At 39.8% G+C, this 16,564-nt stretch overlaps 1 protein-coding gene across 1 annotated transcript in view; it reads right to left on the reverse strand.

Annotated features, from left to right (window-relative positions):
- Positions 1–7,158: 7,158 nt before the first annotated feature.
- The window catches only part of LAMA3 (laminin, alpha 3), a gene marked incomplete at its 5' end in the record, with an annotated part of 87,356 nt that continues 77,950 nt past the window's right edge, over positions 7,159–16,564 (reverse strand). Inside the window, 12 exons of the mRNA XM_010282284.1 lie at positions 7,159–7,304; positions 7,489–7,608; positions 7,950–8,043; positions 9,536–9,663; positions 9,801–9,960; positions 10,752–10,892; positions 11,204–11,393; positions 11,807–11,958; positions 12,263–12,407; positions 13,505–13,636; positions 14,469–14,599; positions 15,506–15,646. Coding sequence (XP_010280586.1) covers positions 7,159–7,304; positions 7,489–7,608; positions 7,950–8,043; positions 9,536–9,663; positions 9,801–9,960; positions 10,752–10,892; positions 11,204–11,393; positions 11,807–11,958; positions 12,263–12,407; positions 13,505–13,636; positions 14,469–14,599; positions 15,506–15,646 — 1,680 coding nt within the window. The remainder of the gene's footprint in view (positions 7,305–7,488; positions 7,609–7,949; positions 8,044–9,535; positions 9,664–9,800; positions 9,961–10,751; positions 10,893–11,203; positions 11,394–11,806; positions 11,959–12,262; positions 12,408–13,504; positions 13,637–14,468; positions 14,600–15,505; positions 15,647–16,564) is intronic.

The raw sequence follows: 16,564 nt of genomic DNA on the forward strand, positions 1-16,564 counted from the left end.
AATTTGGTTTGCCATCACTGGAGTCCAGATGTTCCCTTCCGTTATACTAAGTACAATAAACAAAAGGAAAAGGGGCAGAGAGCAAAATAAAAGGGGCCAAGAGTGGCAGCTTCGTGCTATTTTCCTTCCTGTCATATGCTTGGCCTGGCCTACCATTTTTCTGAACTCCCCATCACAGAGGTTTGTGAGTTCACAGGCTGAGCATCTGGTCAAAGAGGGGGTGAAGCCTGAGAAAAGCTGTTCCCCTTAGCTCCCCTCCCAGGGCAACATGGGGGAAGGGGTGCAGGCAGGCACCCAGCCCCGCAGCAGGCGGTGGCCGGGCTGCGGAGGGGGCTGGCGCACCCGGGATGCCATATGGGCACGCTGGAGCTGCCCAGGAGCGTGGCACTGCATCCTGGGTGGCAAGGGAGCAGTGGCTGGGCTCTTTGGCACGACCACGTAGCCTGAAATTGTCCAGTCAAGCTAACAGTCATCACAGTTTCTAACTAGCTTCTCTCCTGTCGACATTTCCCTTGGCAGGAGTAAGTCCTCTCTGAGCAGCCTTAAGGCTTACTTCTCCTTCTTCAGCTATAAAGTCTTTTTCTTTCTATCCATCCTCTAGGCTCGCATCTGTTTCTTAGACCTTTTTTGTACTGATAAAAAATAGTCTTTTTTCCACAGGAAGTTAATTGAAACATTTTTCATTTTAACTATTTGTAGCAAAGTCCTTTTCATAAGACCTATGCATTGGGTTCCCAACATTTAAAAACAATAGGCTGCACAAACACAACTAGATCTTTTTCTCCTATCAGTCCAAATCCAGGAACAATAGAGTTATGTTGATTTATACCAATCATGCACCTGACCTTTATTCTGTTTGATGGCATTCAGTATCTCTCTGGAAGATTTAACCTATTCATTCCATTTTAAGTAAATAACAATGATGATTGTTAGTGGTTTTGTGATGTCTGTTTTGAATTAAATTTGTTCTGAGTACATACATCTTGTTGATTCGTTTTATCTTTTGTGATAAATGTGATATATGTAGATTCAGTGATCACATGTCCTCTTAAGTGGCTCAGCAGTGGGAACATTTTCTTCCTTCACATGGCAAAATCAAGTTACAAGAATCTGACTAAATACAACTTACCAGTTCAAAATTTGGTCCTACGCCTCTGCATCCAGACTTAATGAAATTCCCAGAAGGGTTTTCTTTTCTTTGAGCCTGGTAAAGGCATAGTGGGATGGCTGCAGTTACTTCTGATCCCGAGCAGCATGGGAAAGGGCTGAGCCCGGGCGGGCTCTTTGGGCGTTCAGGCTGGCTGGCTCAGGGGTGGTGGCCTGAGACCACCCCCCAGCGATGCCTTCACCACTGACACTTGTCAGGCTGAACGGTTTATCTGCATGGTCTCCTTGCTTCCATTCCTACTGCTGATGCAAATACTCTTTGCGTTTGTGTAAAGTTTCCATTTATGTACATTTGCATAAAAAGGGTTATATTAGGTTTTCTGGAGACTGTGTCCTGCCCTTTATACATAACAGATTTAATCTGCAGTAACAATTCTCTGTAAACCTTGACAATATCTTAGAATACATTTTTTAGAAACTGTATGGAAGATTTTCTGCATGCTTTAATAAGGTGTGCGAACCAAAGTCCTGTGAAGCGGTTCAATCTTTCCACTAAGCCACTGAACTTTGGATCGCGCCTACGTGTTCTCTTGGAGAATTGCCCAGAGCGCCTTTAGCTTCTTTGCTGCTTAGGTTACTGTCCCCAGGGGTACGTCATTCCCTTTGATTTAACTGAGTACAGCAAAGGGAAAGTTAGACCTTTATTACCGACTTGACACCTTGTTCTCAGGTAAATTTTGTTAGTCAAACCCTTGCCTTAGCCAGAGGAACCAGTATCTGGATGTATTGCTGACTCTCTAGGTTTGTAGCATCCAGACAGTAACTCTGATCAGAAAGTAATCAGAAGGATCTAGAATTAAGATTTATGGCAGGTGCTGCTACCTAACAATATAAATTCTCTATTAAGTAATATCTCATGCTGATAGATCTTGGTTCATTATGTTATTAACACACTGTTAGTTAAAACTGTCTGCAGGAGCTGGACACAGAATGAGTTTATTTCTGTATCATTTAAAATTATTTCCTTCATTATATCTTCAGGCTTCAAAAAACCAGATCTGAATAGCTCTTTTTGGATTGAAATTCTAACAGTCTTATTCCATATTAATTTATAAATTACTGACATTTCTATGAATGTAATTATTTATTTTTACCAGTGCACAGTCCTGTGACAGGAATCTTAGACATGGACTCCCGCACAATAGAGAAATCTGTTGCTGTTCCCAGTTTAAATAGAACTGAACAGAGACAAAAGAACACGATGCCAACTCTCTGTCTTTTTATTCTGTGTAATAATGCAGCAGTGCTCAATCTTTATCAACGAGCGGGTGACATCTTAACAAAGAAACTGCGTCTCATGGAACATTTCACATATGCTTCATATTCGGAACAACCTGTAGGAAACACAGTAATTGGCTGAGGTGCAAAGTAATGATGGGAGTGTGTTTAAAAAAAAATCTTACCTATTTTGAATGCTATGAGCTGCAAACCAGAAGACACAGTATGATATGAACAACAGGTCATAGTTTAGTTTCATTGCTATAGAGGAACTCCAAAATTGACAGAGAGAACATAAAGACTCATTGGTTATTTTGCTTGCAATTCTTCATACTCAGAGGATGCTTCACTGCAGCTCTGGCAATGACAGCGTCCTGCAGTTTTGAGATGTCCAGGCCAGCTGCACAAAGGAGGTTTATGCTTATGCCTTGCAGTCTTAATGCCTTCAGTGAAGCTGTAATGTTGTATTATGGCACTATCCCCTTTAATGTAAAGTAGTTCCTTTTGCCAGGGACATCCATTTAATGTATTTTTAGAAAATACAGATTTACAGAAGACTGGACCACTGTGCCCTAAATTTCCTTACATCATTAGAGAAAGAATGCAGAAGGTGTTTGTTTTTTTTTTTTTTTAAATGAGGAAACCACAAAGGGAATGGTAAGAGGCAAAAAGCATGGCAAGAGTTCATTACAAAGCCATAATGCCTTTATAGCATTTTCAGTATGACCACATTTTCCAGGCTATTTTATCAGGGGCAGAAAGGAAGCAGAGGGGAGAAAAAAACCCCCAAATAATTCACAGAGGACTCCAAACGAGGCAGAGCTACTAGCAGGAGGGAGAGCTAAAATGAAATGGCTCACGGGTGCCTCCAAAGAAGTGGTTACAAAACCAGAGAAAGTTAACCCACCCAGTTCAGTTAGCCGTTGACAGAGTGAAAGGTTGATGGCTCTGTGTTCTGCATGAAAGCTCCACGGTAACAGAAGCACAGACCTTCAAGCTCAGATACGGGAAGGCTGTTAAGAAGTTTTACTTGGAAGATTTTGTTATTAGAAACTTAAGTTACAGTATCATTTACCAAGAGTGAAAAGGAAAAATGTTTTCCTTGTACATATATGTACTTTTTGCTACAGTAAATATATACATCCTTCTGCAGTGCTCTGTGATCTATTTAATTTTATTTGCCTGCAGTTCTCAGTGTTACGCTGCTTAACTGTCTTTCAGCTCCCATTAATCTGGCTGTGTTTTGTAGTTATAATAAATGGGAACTCATGGGCCTTGCTGTCATCCACCTCAGATAACATGATCCTATTAAATCTAATCCAAATTAACTGGAGAAGAATCCTTTGCCCTTGTGACTTCTTTGGACAAGAGAGAGAATTGGTGCTAGCAATACCAATGTGGTTTAGTCTAGGAAGGAAATCTTCTGCTCTCCTGATGTAATTGATTTGGGATTCAGATGAGCCATTATGGCAATCTAAACACACCATTAAAGAGTGTGGGTATTAAGCCATGCACTCTCAGTGTATTGAACACTCTATTTGATCCTTTTTCATTAAACTTTTCAAAACTTTCCTCAGAAGCTTGAATTTCAAGAGGTACAAACCATATAGCAAAATCTTGCCAGCAGACATTAACATATGCATTCCTTTGGTTATTGCTTCTAATTTTAAGGTGAATGAAGCAAAATGCAAGCTGCAATACCTTTGCACCTTTGAACACAAGCAATGAGTAATAATGCAGGCTTAGAAAGGATGACCGGAGTTGATAGGTTTTTACCATTGAAAATATTAATATAACTTAAAGGTTTGAATAGCAAATAGTAAAGATGACTAGAGAATACAAAAATTACAGGAGAAGCCTCTCCTGTGGGAGTTATTTACTTTTATTCTAACACAGGAATTGGTAATTTTGGGGTCCACCTGAAATGCTGTAGCCGAAGGAGGTAAATAATCCATGGAAGTTACTGTCAAATGCCAGCACTCAGATGACAAAAGCCTTGGAAACACTACTTATAACAATTTAAAAAAGAACATGACAAGGTGTTTACCTGAGGTTCACATTGCTATTTATTCTCATAACATTTCATTTTACTACAAGATTCAGTCACTTATGGTCTGCTATAAAATATATTGGGGGAGTTGTTTATTTTGACTTTAACAAAGATCTTTCCTGGTGAAGAGAAGGAGTCTTTACAACTGAAATTATGTCTACCATTCATGACTTGAAATGCTTGAAAATTCAAGCTCTTGTTTTCCAGAAGATGTTTCCCATGTGAGAAAATTCAGAATATTCTAAGCACAAAACAGACAATGCAAGTTCAGTGTCTGTGTGGATTTCTTCAATAATAAGAATTCTTCATCAGACTAATCTAAACCAGACAACTTCTTTCCTCATGTAAATGATATCCACTGACTCTTCAGGATCAAAAAGCTTTTTCCTAAGTGTTTATCAGCCTGACATAGATTTATCTATGTTAAATTACAAAACCTGAAACTCTAGTTGGCTTTTATTGATTGTCCCAACAATGTCTGACAGCCTTACTCTATGGAAGCAATACAGCTGAAGAAACCGGGACGGGGGGGAAACCAACCACCATGAACCTTGAAACCAGAGAGACTTTTCTACTTTTTTGTTATGCATTAGGATTGTACTGGAATTAATACTTACTAAACATTATAACTTACATTTACTCAAGTCTTCATACAATTTTTCATTTCTTCTTGTCAGCATTAAAACTACTTCTGATAAAATAAAATCAGATGGAAGGGAATGGAAATCCAGGACTGGCTCCAGGTTGTGATGCAAAAATATTTGCCATGCTTGCTTTTTCAGGGGGTGTGGAGAAGGGAAGAAAGAAAAGGCTTTTTTGTGACTCAGGAAAATCTGCTTCAGAGAGCAGTCTGGTGGGCATGAGATATGAAATGTTACTAGAGAATTGCTTGATAAAGCTCAGCTGTTCTTCCTTTCCCCTTATGGAAATTTTCAGTGCCAACTAAGGCCAGTAAATAATTGAGTACTTCCACAGTTTTGGTCACTGGAGTATTTGACAATCTAATCTACTTCAAAGGCAGTGGGCTTTACATATAGAAAGGATTCAGTTGTTGCTATCTGAAAAGATGATTTCCAAACCCTACCACCTCTAGGCCAATGGGTGTTTCTGTCCCATGTGGCAGGCAGCCATGCAGGAGAAGCTGTTTCTGCAGAGCATCTCCAGAGAGGGCTCTGCCATTACGTGCCAATCCTCTGCTCTCTCAGAGGCCTCAACCCCAGCATGCTTTCACTGCATCCCATTCCCTCCGAAACTAGCTCTACGACTGAGAAACCCCTGCATGGACACAGATTTGCCTGTAACAGAATTGCCATAAAAGAAAAAGCAACACAGGATTTGGTGTGAACAGCTTTCTGACACTTTTACCACCCTGCAAAGCTGCAAAAATTTGGTAAGGAATTAACGACCAAAGCCATAAGGGCTATTGGTCTGGTATCTTCTTCTATCAATCCAGCCAGCACCTCATTCCAAACACACTGAGGACATGCTGCTGCACCTTGGGCAAGAAGGCAGTGGAAGGTGGGAGCAAACATTGCATTAGGTGGGAAGGAGGGTTTGTTTGCATCGCCATCTACTCCCGCCTAGGACCAGCTTTAGAAAATGTTTTAATTTTGCAAAAGAGGGCTGGCATCAGGGAATTGCAAAAAAAAAACCCAGTACCTATCAAAATGCTGCTTCTGAATGATACTGGAAGAAGAAGCCATGTCAAGTCTACTCAGTCCAGCCAGGACTTTATTCAGAAGAATAAAGCAAACTGGGTCCCTCACCATGGGTGACGATCAGGTACAAAGTAAAGATTTGAATGTCAAAGAAAAAAGTTTTGCTGATTTAGTCCTGCAATTCGTGCTAGGTCACCGTAGCAGGTGAACCTGCTGTTCCTAACATAACTTGTCTTCATTTAATCAGGAAAAAAAGCCTATGGAGGAGACTTTCCGACTCTGAAGATTACAAGAAAAATTACTCTCTTTCTGCGGTTTTTATATAACCAAATTCTAATAAGCAGAGATGATGGACTCCTGCTTATACAGACAAATCAGTTTCTTAAAACTACAGAATTATTTGCATAAAGTAAGAAGGATATAACAGTCTGTAAAAAGCACAAAAAAGAAACACCAGGTTAAAATAACCAAACAAGAAAATGTATGATTTTAAGAACATACTGCATGTATTTGGCCCCAGAATTCCTAGCATTGTAACAAACTCCCAGAGTTTCACTCCTTAAAGTGCTTCAAACTCCATTTATATTATTATTACTTTTAACATTAATGTACATTCCTGTATAAACATCAACCCAAAGAGATTTATATTTTTATAAAATTCTTTATATTAGTGGATCAAATTTGCTCTCAAGATGACCAGCATTAAGGCAAATTTCCAAAATTAAGGCACTGGAGTTACTCAAGTCTATGCTGTTGTGGGTGAGAGCAGAATTTGGCCCAGTAGGGTATATACAATTATATTTTCTGCATATATTTCAAAAGGCACAATGGATTACCTTGGAAATTAGTAACATTTAAAAGGGAGTTTATCAAAGCAAATACTTTTAATTTGCTTCGGCACAGTCCACATCCAGAGGATGCATTTTTTCAGCAGCTGTTTTGAATAATCAGCATGGAGACAGCGACACAGTGGTCAGCAAAAGGGGAACCGATGTTGCATGAATTCACACAGAATGAATTCAGCAGACCCAACGTGATGTGTGTACAACTACTGTAACAGCAGAGTTACTTCGCTGGGCACCCATGTAAACTCACTACGCCATGAACCTCTGAAATTCTTCTGGTGGAGATATGCTTGTCATTCATGTTAATATTCCGAAGACAGCCAAAAAATGGGTCTTTAACTGGAAGCCACAGTGTGTCCAAATTTGCTACAAAAAACCAAGGCAAAAAGATCAAATTAATAAAATAAGAATGATTTCAAAGAACGTTAATTATTGCAAGGCTTTCAAAAGAGAGGGAACGATATAGGAATACATGCATAAATGGGATCTTTGTTTTGGAAAGGAAAAAAAGCCGGTAGATACATCAAAAAATAAAAAGCAATAATATTACCTGGAATTTTGCCAAAGTAGAGTGCCTGATGCACACGTCTAGGGGGAGAGGGTGGCAGTCCAGTAGTATAGTTAGTCTGTGTGCCCACCTCTAGCTGCACCGTGTTCTCCTTCTGAGAGACTGCAAAGAATTAGGTAAGTGAGTACTCTTTCTCAACCCTATTAAAGAATCAACTAGATATGGCACTAATTTTAACTAGCATCTAGAAATTTAACTCATAGAAAAAATAGTTTTTATTTTAATTCAAAGTCCGATTGACACATCTAAGGTACTCTGGGGCTAAATACAAACCAAAAATCCAGTCTTATGTAAAGCCTTGAATTAACACAAGGCACTTATATTGTTCTCAAGAGTATTCTTAGAATAAACAGAAGTGAAATGATTAATAAAAACTTGGAGCTGCAATGCTCTATGCCCACTGTCCTTTCAAAGTTTCAGAAGAACTGGTATGAACAACATACCTGCAATAGTATGCCAGTGTCCATCAGACAGAGGTTGCTTAGGTGTGACTGATGTCTGGAATTCTCCAGCACCACTATTTCCAGCAGCAATGACCTGTAAAAAAAGTTATCTTTTAAGTTACCATGGCAAAAAAAAGAGTAGCAGAAAAATACAGTACTTTAAGTAATTTACTGAACCTGTGATGGCTGGGTGTCATCTAGTTTTAAGAGTCCCAGGCACTGAGTACATATTTCAGAAATTATCGTCTCCAGAGGAAAGTAAATTTCCCTAATAGAACCCCAGGAGAGGATATCTGACAAATTTTACAAGCATAAACACATACCTTTGCCTCTCCCTCTCAATCTTACAAAGTTATATTAATTCTTTTGACATAATCTCTCTAAGACAAGGTCTTTCATACTAGGTCTTCTTTTCTTTTCCCAAAGCAGTTATCTACACGCTTGGCATCTCCTGAGAGAATTTCTGCAATACATTTCTCTGGCCTTCCACACAATTTTGGACTACTCGTAATTCACTCACGAAGCTTGCAGCCTGACTATTTATGATGACATTTTGAACAAGCACCTGCTTGTGCTTTCTCATATCTTGCTTCTCATTCCTTGTGAGTGCATTATATTTTTTTCAACATCTCAAACTCTGTTTTGGTGTGATGGTTACAACAAATTTGGTAATTGTCAGGTAACTGATATGCTGAGTCCACTTCCTATCAGGCTGATTGATGGTGTCCCATTGACCTTTTATACCTTCCTGTTGCATTCCATCCACACCGACAGCCAGCATTCATCTAAGTTACTGCTGAAAAAAGTGCTCCATCTTGCCCTTGCCCTTAAGGAGTCACCAGCTGTTGATGCTCCTGCTTCTCCTGCTTCTATGTCCTAGTTGTATCCTGAACCAAACCAGTGATCTAGGGGAAACTAACTGACGACAAAAAGGTAAATAATAAAACCAAGTTCACTAATCTGGAAAGAGAAGAGCAAAGCTGAGCTTTCTAAAGTTAGGTAGACTTATGCTGGTTTAAACCATGCCACGAGACAGAAGTTCTGTGGAGCACTGACATCTTTCTCTTTGATGTCTCCCCAGCAGCAACCACAATAATTTTGTAGTCCAAACTCACATTCTGAAGCTGTTACGTTATGAAAAAGCTACAGCGATAATAATCATCACCCGTCAACTAGAGGAGAGGATGCTAATGCAAAGCAAGACTGCTCAAGTGCTATAACGGATGTGATTATTGATCTGCATCAGTACAGCCACATGATGACTGACTTAGGAGTGGGAATAAGCCATGGAGTTCTGTAGCCTCTTGGCAAAACCCCTGAGAAAATGAAGCCTGTGCCATACTGCTGACCACTGTGAAGAAGGCATGTGCAAGCTAGTGTGCACTCAATGGAAGCTGCTAACGTAGGCATAGAAACAGGTTAAATGCTCAATTTTCCATGCGATGGTTTTAAACAACTCTGAGGAAATTGTTTAACATTATCTCTATAGACAAACGTTGTAATGCATAAGTCCAGAGTTCAAGGTCAGAATTCCCACTGCTGAACGAGGGCAATACAGCTGAAAAGCAAATACAGCCTGTACTTACCTTTCCTCCTTCCATGTAAATAGTCAGGTAGTTGTCTGGCTTGCTTCCAGCATGGAGGAGTATACCTGTTGAACTCCTTGGTCGAATGCTAAATACAATCCTAAAATCCAAGCCCATCAACAAATTACCTGTGGAGAATTAAACAGAGGGTAGAGGAATGATCATAGGAGGAGATAATTGAAAAACCATGTAACAAAAAAAAAAAATCATTACGCATACACACTTAACACATAATTCCATATACCGTAATCTCCACACAGCTTACCAATGGTGATATATCCTCCTTCATTAAAGAAATAAATCCCCATGTCCATGGGAACATCCAGACATGGAAGTATGCCATTTTGTTTCTGAGGTGCATTCATGACTTTTCCATTCATCTTAAAATTCCTCAGGCAACCCTTGAAACTGTTCGTTGGTATATTCTGAAAGCGTATTTCAAAACATGAATACTAAAGCATGATGCCAATTTTTTTAGTAAGAATACTCATTAGTTCTTTTGTACTGTTGGACTGTAGGAAGCCAACTGGCACTAAAGGCACCTAAAGCCCATCTCTGATGCAGTGAAAAGATATTCCAAAATTGAAAAAAAAGAGCTTAAAACATGAAAGTAACCATTGATTTTGAGTTAACTTAACTCCTGCTTGCAGAACAGATACTTCCCAATGACGTGTCAAAAAGACAACGAGCTGTGAAATCTGAGTGACCCCCTTCCCTTCCTAAGAGGCTGTTTATTTAAATCTGAGTTTATAAAATCCCTACATCGTCAGTTGTCCAATTTTTGAAGTAATAGGAACCACACATATTTCAGATTAAAATCTAGTTCTACATTCATAATTCCTTAATGAGAAGGATACCTTTGCTTCTCTACAGATTATCGCTTAGTCCACTGAGGTAAATATTCTGTGGGAAGAGGGTATTCCTGGAATTACAAATGTGGCTTTGGTCTTTTCTATTTTTTAAAGAATATAAATGAAAACTGTACATGGTTGTCATCAGTGTCTCAGCAACACATGTTGAAAATATAGGACCAGCTGAGAGCTGAAGAAAAAGATCTGTAGTGAACAACTGCAAACACCAGTCACAGAAGGTGCTCGCTCAGTGTTTGGAAATATCCCCCAAACCTTTTCAACATGGAAATCCTGCATATTAACACTTTCACATGTAATTAGTGGAGCATGGGGAGTGTGTGGGGGTAGATGTGTCAATTTTTTACCTGTCTTTTCAGTGATGGCAGCCCTCCCACGTAGATCGGTGGCTTAATGCTGATGGCAGAATTTGTTGCTAGTCTTCCGTGCTGGGCCCTTAGACCATCAACAACAAGGTGGACATTCTTCCCCTCTGTACTGAAGACCACCTTTGCAGGGTGCAAACATAACAGAATGAAAAACCCCAAGGCCAATGAAAGCCACTGGAGACTTTTTTTTCCTTTAACTTAAACACCCTATTGTTGAAATATTTAAACTGAATATAACATGCTGGGACCGTCAGTCTCTACAAGCTCTCTCATAACAGAGGGAGAGTTCATGTCAACCACATGAACTTTCAGTCATAAGAATTAACTTCAGATGACCAAAATAAAATTTCTAAGACTTTAAAAATTCAATAGGCTGTGCCCGCTGAATGCTAGTTGTGGTTTCACCACAGTTCCGGTGCTATACTACTTACAGTGTGCCATTGCCCATCATTGTATTTAATACTGGTTTTGATTTTGATTTGTCTTCCTCCAGAGCCAAGTGAAAACACAAAACGTCCTTTTGAAATGTGGAGAGCCATATAAGAGCCCTCAGACCTTTCCTCCATGAAAACTATTAATCCTCTTGATGATCGAGTCCGCACATCTATAGAAAAATGTAACCTGTAGCAGAAAGTAAACATATTCAAATATAGGTCCATTTTGTTAGTTGTTATATTCTTTCTGTTCTCCAGAAAAATGCCAGTGAAACTCCATCTGTGAAATGCAGAATAGGCTTTGGGTGAAATCACAGTGTTCTACATTGCCTGCATTTCTGAATGCGAATGAAAGTTCACATATTCAGGCTTAGGACTTGGCATCAATATGCCCTGTAATTGTCCACCACATCCAAGTCAATCTACTCAGTTTGGGTAAATGTTAGCATAGGAAAAAAAAAATGCCTGAACCTTTAGAACCACTCTTCTGTTATGCCCTAAGATATGAGCAAGAAGAAAATCCTAACTCTTGGCACCCAAAGATTCAAGCAGCTTTGACAATCCATGTCTTAGGAGGAGAACAGAGAACATTTGTATTACCTGTCTGTAGCTGACAGTGGAGAAAACAAGTAGGATATGAAACTGTTGGGGGTGTTTCCAAGGAGATATGCTTCACTGATGACATTTAACTGAGTTGGTAAAGTGTGGTTTTGCATGTTAGCAGCTTTCAGATAATCAACGTATTTTTCATTCTGTACCTGTAAGACAGAATTGAAACATTTACTATGCATGCACATGAAAAAAACCACATTTCAATCTACATGTTTAAGAGTTCCCACCTGAGGCAGTCAACAGCCTTCTCCAAATGACAGAGAAGCTGCTGTCATTCTGGACAGGTATGGGTTTAGCATGGAACTTCAGCACTGAAAGATCTTGCTTCAGATGTGAGGTGGAAGGAAAATAATAACATCTGAATCTCAGTTCTACAAACCATGGCTGTGCAGACAAAGCCTTGGCATCAATACGAAGTGAAGATAACAGTAAAAATAAGCATACCTTGAGCATCTTAAACCGGAGAGGATTTTTAAATTCCTTCAGCAGCATTGGTTCAAGGTTCTCGTATTTGCGGCAAGCTCCAAGGGATACACCAGTCTTTGCAGAATAATTAATGAGATTTTGAACCTCAGGGAGCTGACCTGCCCTAGAGTGATGAAAGCAGTAAATGCTGTGACACAGCATTCCTTTTCTTTAGCGTAATCAACAACATATTGTAAAACTGTGTTTTGTACAAAATAGATTGCCCCGTGACCTGATGTTAAAGTACTGATTTTTATTTTTCAAAGAAAAAAGTACGTTCAGTGCTGTAAAAAAATATTCATAATTGTCCTGCTTCTGTCCATTTCTTTTTGGCTATGGAAAAACTCTGAAGTTTTGCTCTCATCTCTTCTAAACAAAGTATTTTTTGCTAAAAGTTATCTATTTAAAAAACCAAACAAATATTGCCATTGAAAAAGGGGTAAAAATGACAGCAGCCTTGATTGAGTAAGATTTCTGGATCAGACCACAAAACTTTGCTGGTAGTTATGCATAACCACTGGCAGATCAAGAAAAATGGCAACATCAGGTCCTGCTAACTCAGTGATTCACTCTCCTTAAATAAGATGTTCTGATGAGATTTGTCAAGGGGCGAAGCCCATAACGTCTTAATATGTAGCTTTATTATTATAGCCAAATTATCAGAAAGACTGTCAAAACCAATTTCCTGTGTGTATAAAGAATAATATTAAGTAATACTATAATTTCGTAAGTTGGGCCCCTCACTACAAGAAGGACGTTGAGTTGCTGGAGCGTGTCCAGAGAAGGGCAACAAAGCTGGTGAACAGTCTGGAGAACAAGTCTTATGAGGAGCGGCTGAGGGAACTGGGGCTGTTCAGTCTAGAAAAGAGGAGACTGAGGGGAGACCTTATTGCGCTCTACAACTACCTGAAAGGGGGTTGTGGTGAGGTGGGTGTTGGTCTCTTCTCCCAAGTAACAAGGATGACAGGAAATGGCCTCAAGTTGCGCCAGGGGTGGTTTAGACTAGATATTAGGAAAAATTTCTTTACTGAGAGAGGGGTCAAACATTGGAATAGGCTGCCCAGGGAGGTGGTGGAGTCACCATCACTGGAGGTGTTCAAAAAACGTGTGGACATGGCACTTCGGGACGTGGTTTAGTGGGCATGATGGCATTGGGTTGACGGTTGGACTTGATGATTTTAGAGGTTTTTTCCAACCTTAATGATTCTATGATTCAAATACCTTTTTATAAAGACGTTCGAGATGCAACCTTCAAAATTATCTCCACCAAATTTTATAGGTTCGATTAATGCCTGTGCAATGGGAGAGTCAACTGATGCTAATGTCAACTCATCATCAACCAGCAGACGTACTCTGAAACAAAGTGAATAAAAATAAGCACGAAATCTAAAAACATAGTTATGAACCTAAATGAAATATATGTATAAAAAAAGAACCATTTGATGGATGTGGTTTCTTGTTACATTGTAATTATGCAAGAGCTTCACTAGCTTACTTCTGGCATTTTTTCAGTATGTGCTCATTGACTGCTATGAAACTGCTCTGCTTTTCAGTAGTAGATATTGAGCAAGAGTTGAAGCTAGTACTGCAGTCCTTCGGTGAAATTCTGGTCCAATTGAAATTTGTGAAAAAACTCGCATTGACAACTATGGGACAGGAGTTCATGCTTTGTGTCAAAATGGTGCACTTGACATGTTAGCAACAGCTAATACAGATAATACTAAGTTATAATTACCTGCAGTTATAGCCAATCATTTAACTAACACTTATGTCATTTTATGTGTTCACAGAAATCAGTATGATTCAGGAGCTTTTCAGTAAAGTGTCTCTTCTGATATCTGCACAACAGGTCATTATTGAAAAAACAGACAAAATAGTAGCTTCTCCGCTGGGCCTTTAACCACCTATGTTACAGTGACATACGTAAAAGCTGTGGGAAGGGGAAGAGCTCCAAAGCTCCCAGCTTGACAAGCAGTCAGAAAGCACACAATCTATAAAGGACATGCATAGTGGTGTACAGCTGAAGCATCACAGGTGCCAACATGCATGTTCATAGACCGAAAATCTCCTTTTGCTTCATCATTTCAGTATGCTTTGCTGCGTACCCAAAGAACAAGTCACATAAAATTTTAATCTTCTTTCTCCAACCACAACATAAAAGAATCAGATAAAGAACTGGACTCACGTGTTGTCTGTTTTTATTACTGTCACATAATGCATTGACCCATCTTCGTATTTTTTTTTCAGTTTCATTTCCTTCTCTCTCATCTTTGCAATTACAAAGCCAGGTCTCAGAAAGATGGTAAGAATATTAGGCTATAAAAGAATCCCACAAAATGATCAGCAGCAGAAGGAGCAGCAGAGACATGTGATGAACTGACCGCAACCCCCATTCCCCGCCCCCCTGTGCTGCTCAGGGGGAGGAGGTAGAGAATTTGGGGGTAAAGTTAAGCCTGGGAAGAAGGGAGGGGTGGGGTAAGGTGTTTTAAGATTTAGTTTTTATTTTCTCATTATCCTACTCTGATTTCATTGGTAATAAATTAAATTAATTTTCCCGAAGTCGAGCCTGTTTTGCCCGTGACAGTAATTGCGGAATGATGTCTCTCTGTCCTTATCTCAACCCACAAGCTTCTCTCCCTTGTTCAGCTGAGGAGGGGTGATAGAGTGGACTGGGTGGGCACCTGGCATCTAGCCAGTGTCAACCCACCACACAGTTCTCCACCTCTTAAATGCCTGGTGTGCACTCACTTCTTAACTCCTCCAGCCAGCAAGAATGGGGTTCTGCTTGAATCTCCCTGCTTTCTGAGGGAATTCAGCCAAAATCAACCCCTTTCCTCTGCATATTTGATCATGATAACATTTCTGCATGGGCAGAATGCCAGTTTTTCCTGAGAAAATTTCCAGCCAACTATATTAGGCAACAGTTATCTTACAGGGATGGGGGTATTTCGGTGCATGAGCTACTCTGCAGAAGGCTCAAGTTCAAAGTTCAGTCGAACTACTTGTTGGTTGAGTGAAGAATTGCCAGGATGTGTTTCTCTGGCCTAAGACGTGCAAGATGTCATGCTCAAAAGATGATTATAATAGCCATTTCTCGCCTTAAAATACAGGAATCTACATGAGACTTGTGACACAAACTGATGCCAAACAGACAGTCACAAACAGGCATGACTGATCCAGAATTAAAACCAATACATATTCTAAGTTGAACATGTTTCATACCCATAGATTGTAATTTAAGAGTGTTCCAGTCGATGCCATGGTCTGAAAGCCAAAGCCAACTTGGAAATCCTTGGGAAATGGGAAACCCGTTGCATTCAGGCTCAGCGTTCCCTGCCTGGAGAAAGCTGCAGATCTGACGAGCTGAAAGAGAGGTAATAATGCTTTCAGTGACTTTCCTTTTAATCAGAAGAAATGGCAACATGGGACAACAACTGCCCTGCTCAACATAATTGTGACCGACCCCAGTCAAAACCAAGCACAAGTCAAACTGCAAGTACAATTATTTCAGTATAAAATAGACCGACTGAATTGGTTTCACCAGCATTAACTACCACCTGAGAAACTCCAAAGGGAGATGAGGCTTGCTGAGTAGAGCGAGCTGTTATTCCCTAGCTACCCTTTGCATTGACACGATGGCTTTGAAAGTTTCTACATTTGGGAACACAAAAGTGAGCAGCTGGGGGAATGGTTAGTAACTATGGAGCGGTGCAGATGAGCTACATAACTGAAACTGTGTGAGTCATAGGACAGAATATACTTGGGCCTTTTTGAAAAAAGCATGTTTTAATACATGAGAAGTTATACAGAGAAGGTCAGATCCTCTGCACAGGGAAATGGCCTGCACAGAAATTGCTCAGTGAAAGGTTTAGATGGCACAAAAGGAAAGCAAATGAGCACAAACTTTCAGTGCAATGCCATAGTAAAAAGGGCAAATGGGATCATGCAGCATCTAAGTAGCAGTAAGTAGAAGCAGAAGAGTAGTTTTCATCTCTCCATGCAGCACTGGTTAAGCCAACACTGAAATGTCACACTGTCCCATTTTAAAAAGAACATGGTAAAACTCAAGGAGGCACAGAAAATAATTTTAAAACAGTCAGATGAGTGGAGCCATAGCCTTACAATGAAGGACTTCAGTGGAAGTAGAGTCTCCTTAGCTCTTCCAAGAAAAAAAATTGAGAGGTCATTCAATTAGGAAGCATAAGCACCTTGGTGGGAAGAAAGATCCTGAGTAGTATTAAGTAACTAAGTATTCTGTCCTAGTCAATAACAGCAACTGGA

This window comes from Phaethon lepturus, unplaced genomic scaffold (assembly GCF_000687285.1).
Source record: "Phaethon lepturus isolate BGI_N335 unplaced genomic scaffold, ASM68728v1 scaffold5262, whole genome shotgun sequence".
Taxonomy (NCBI): Eukaryota; Metazoa; Chordata; class Aves; order Phaethontiformes; family Phaethontidae; genus Phaethon; species Phaethon lepturus.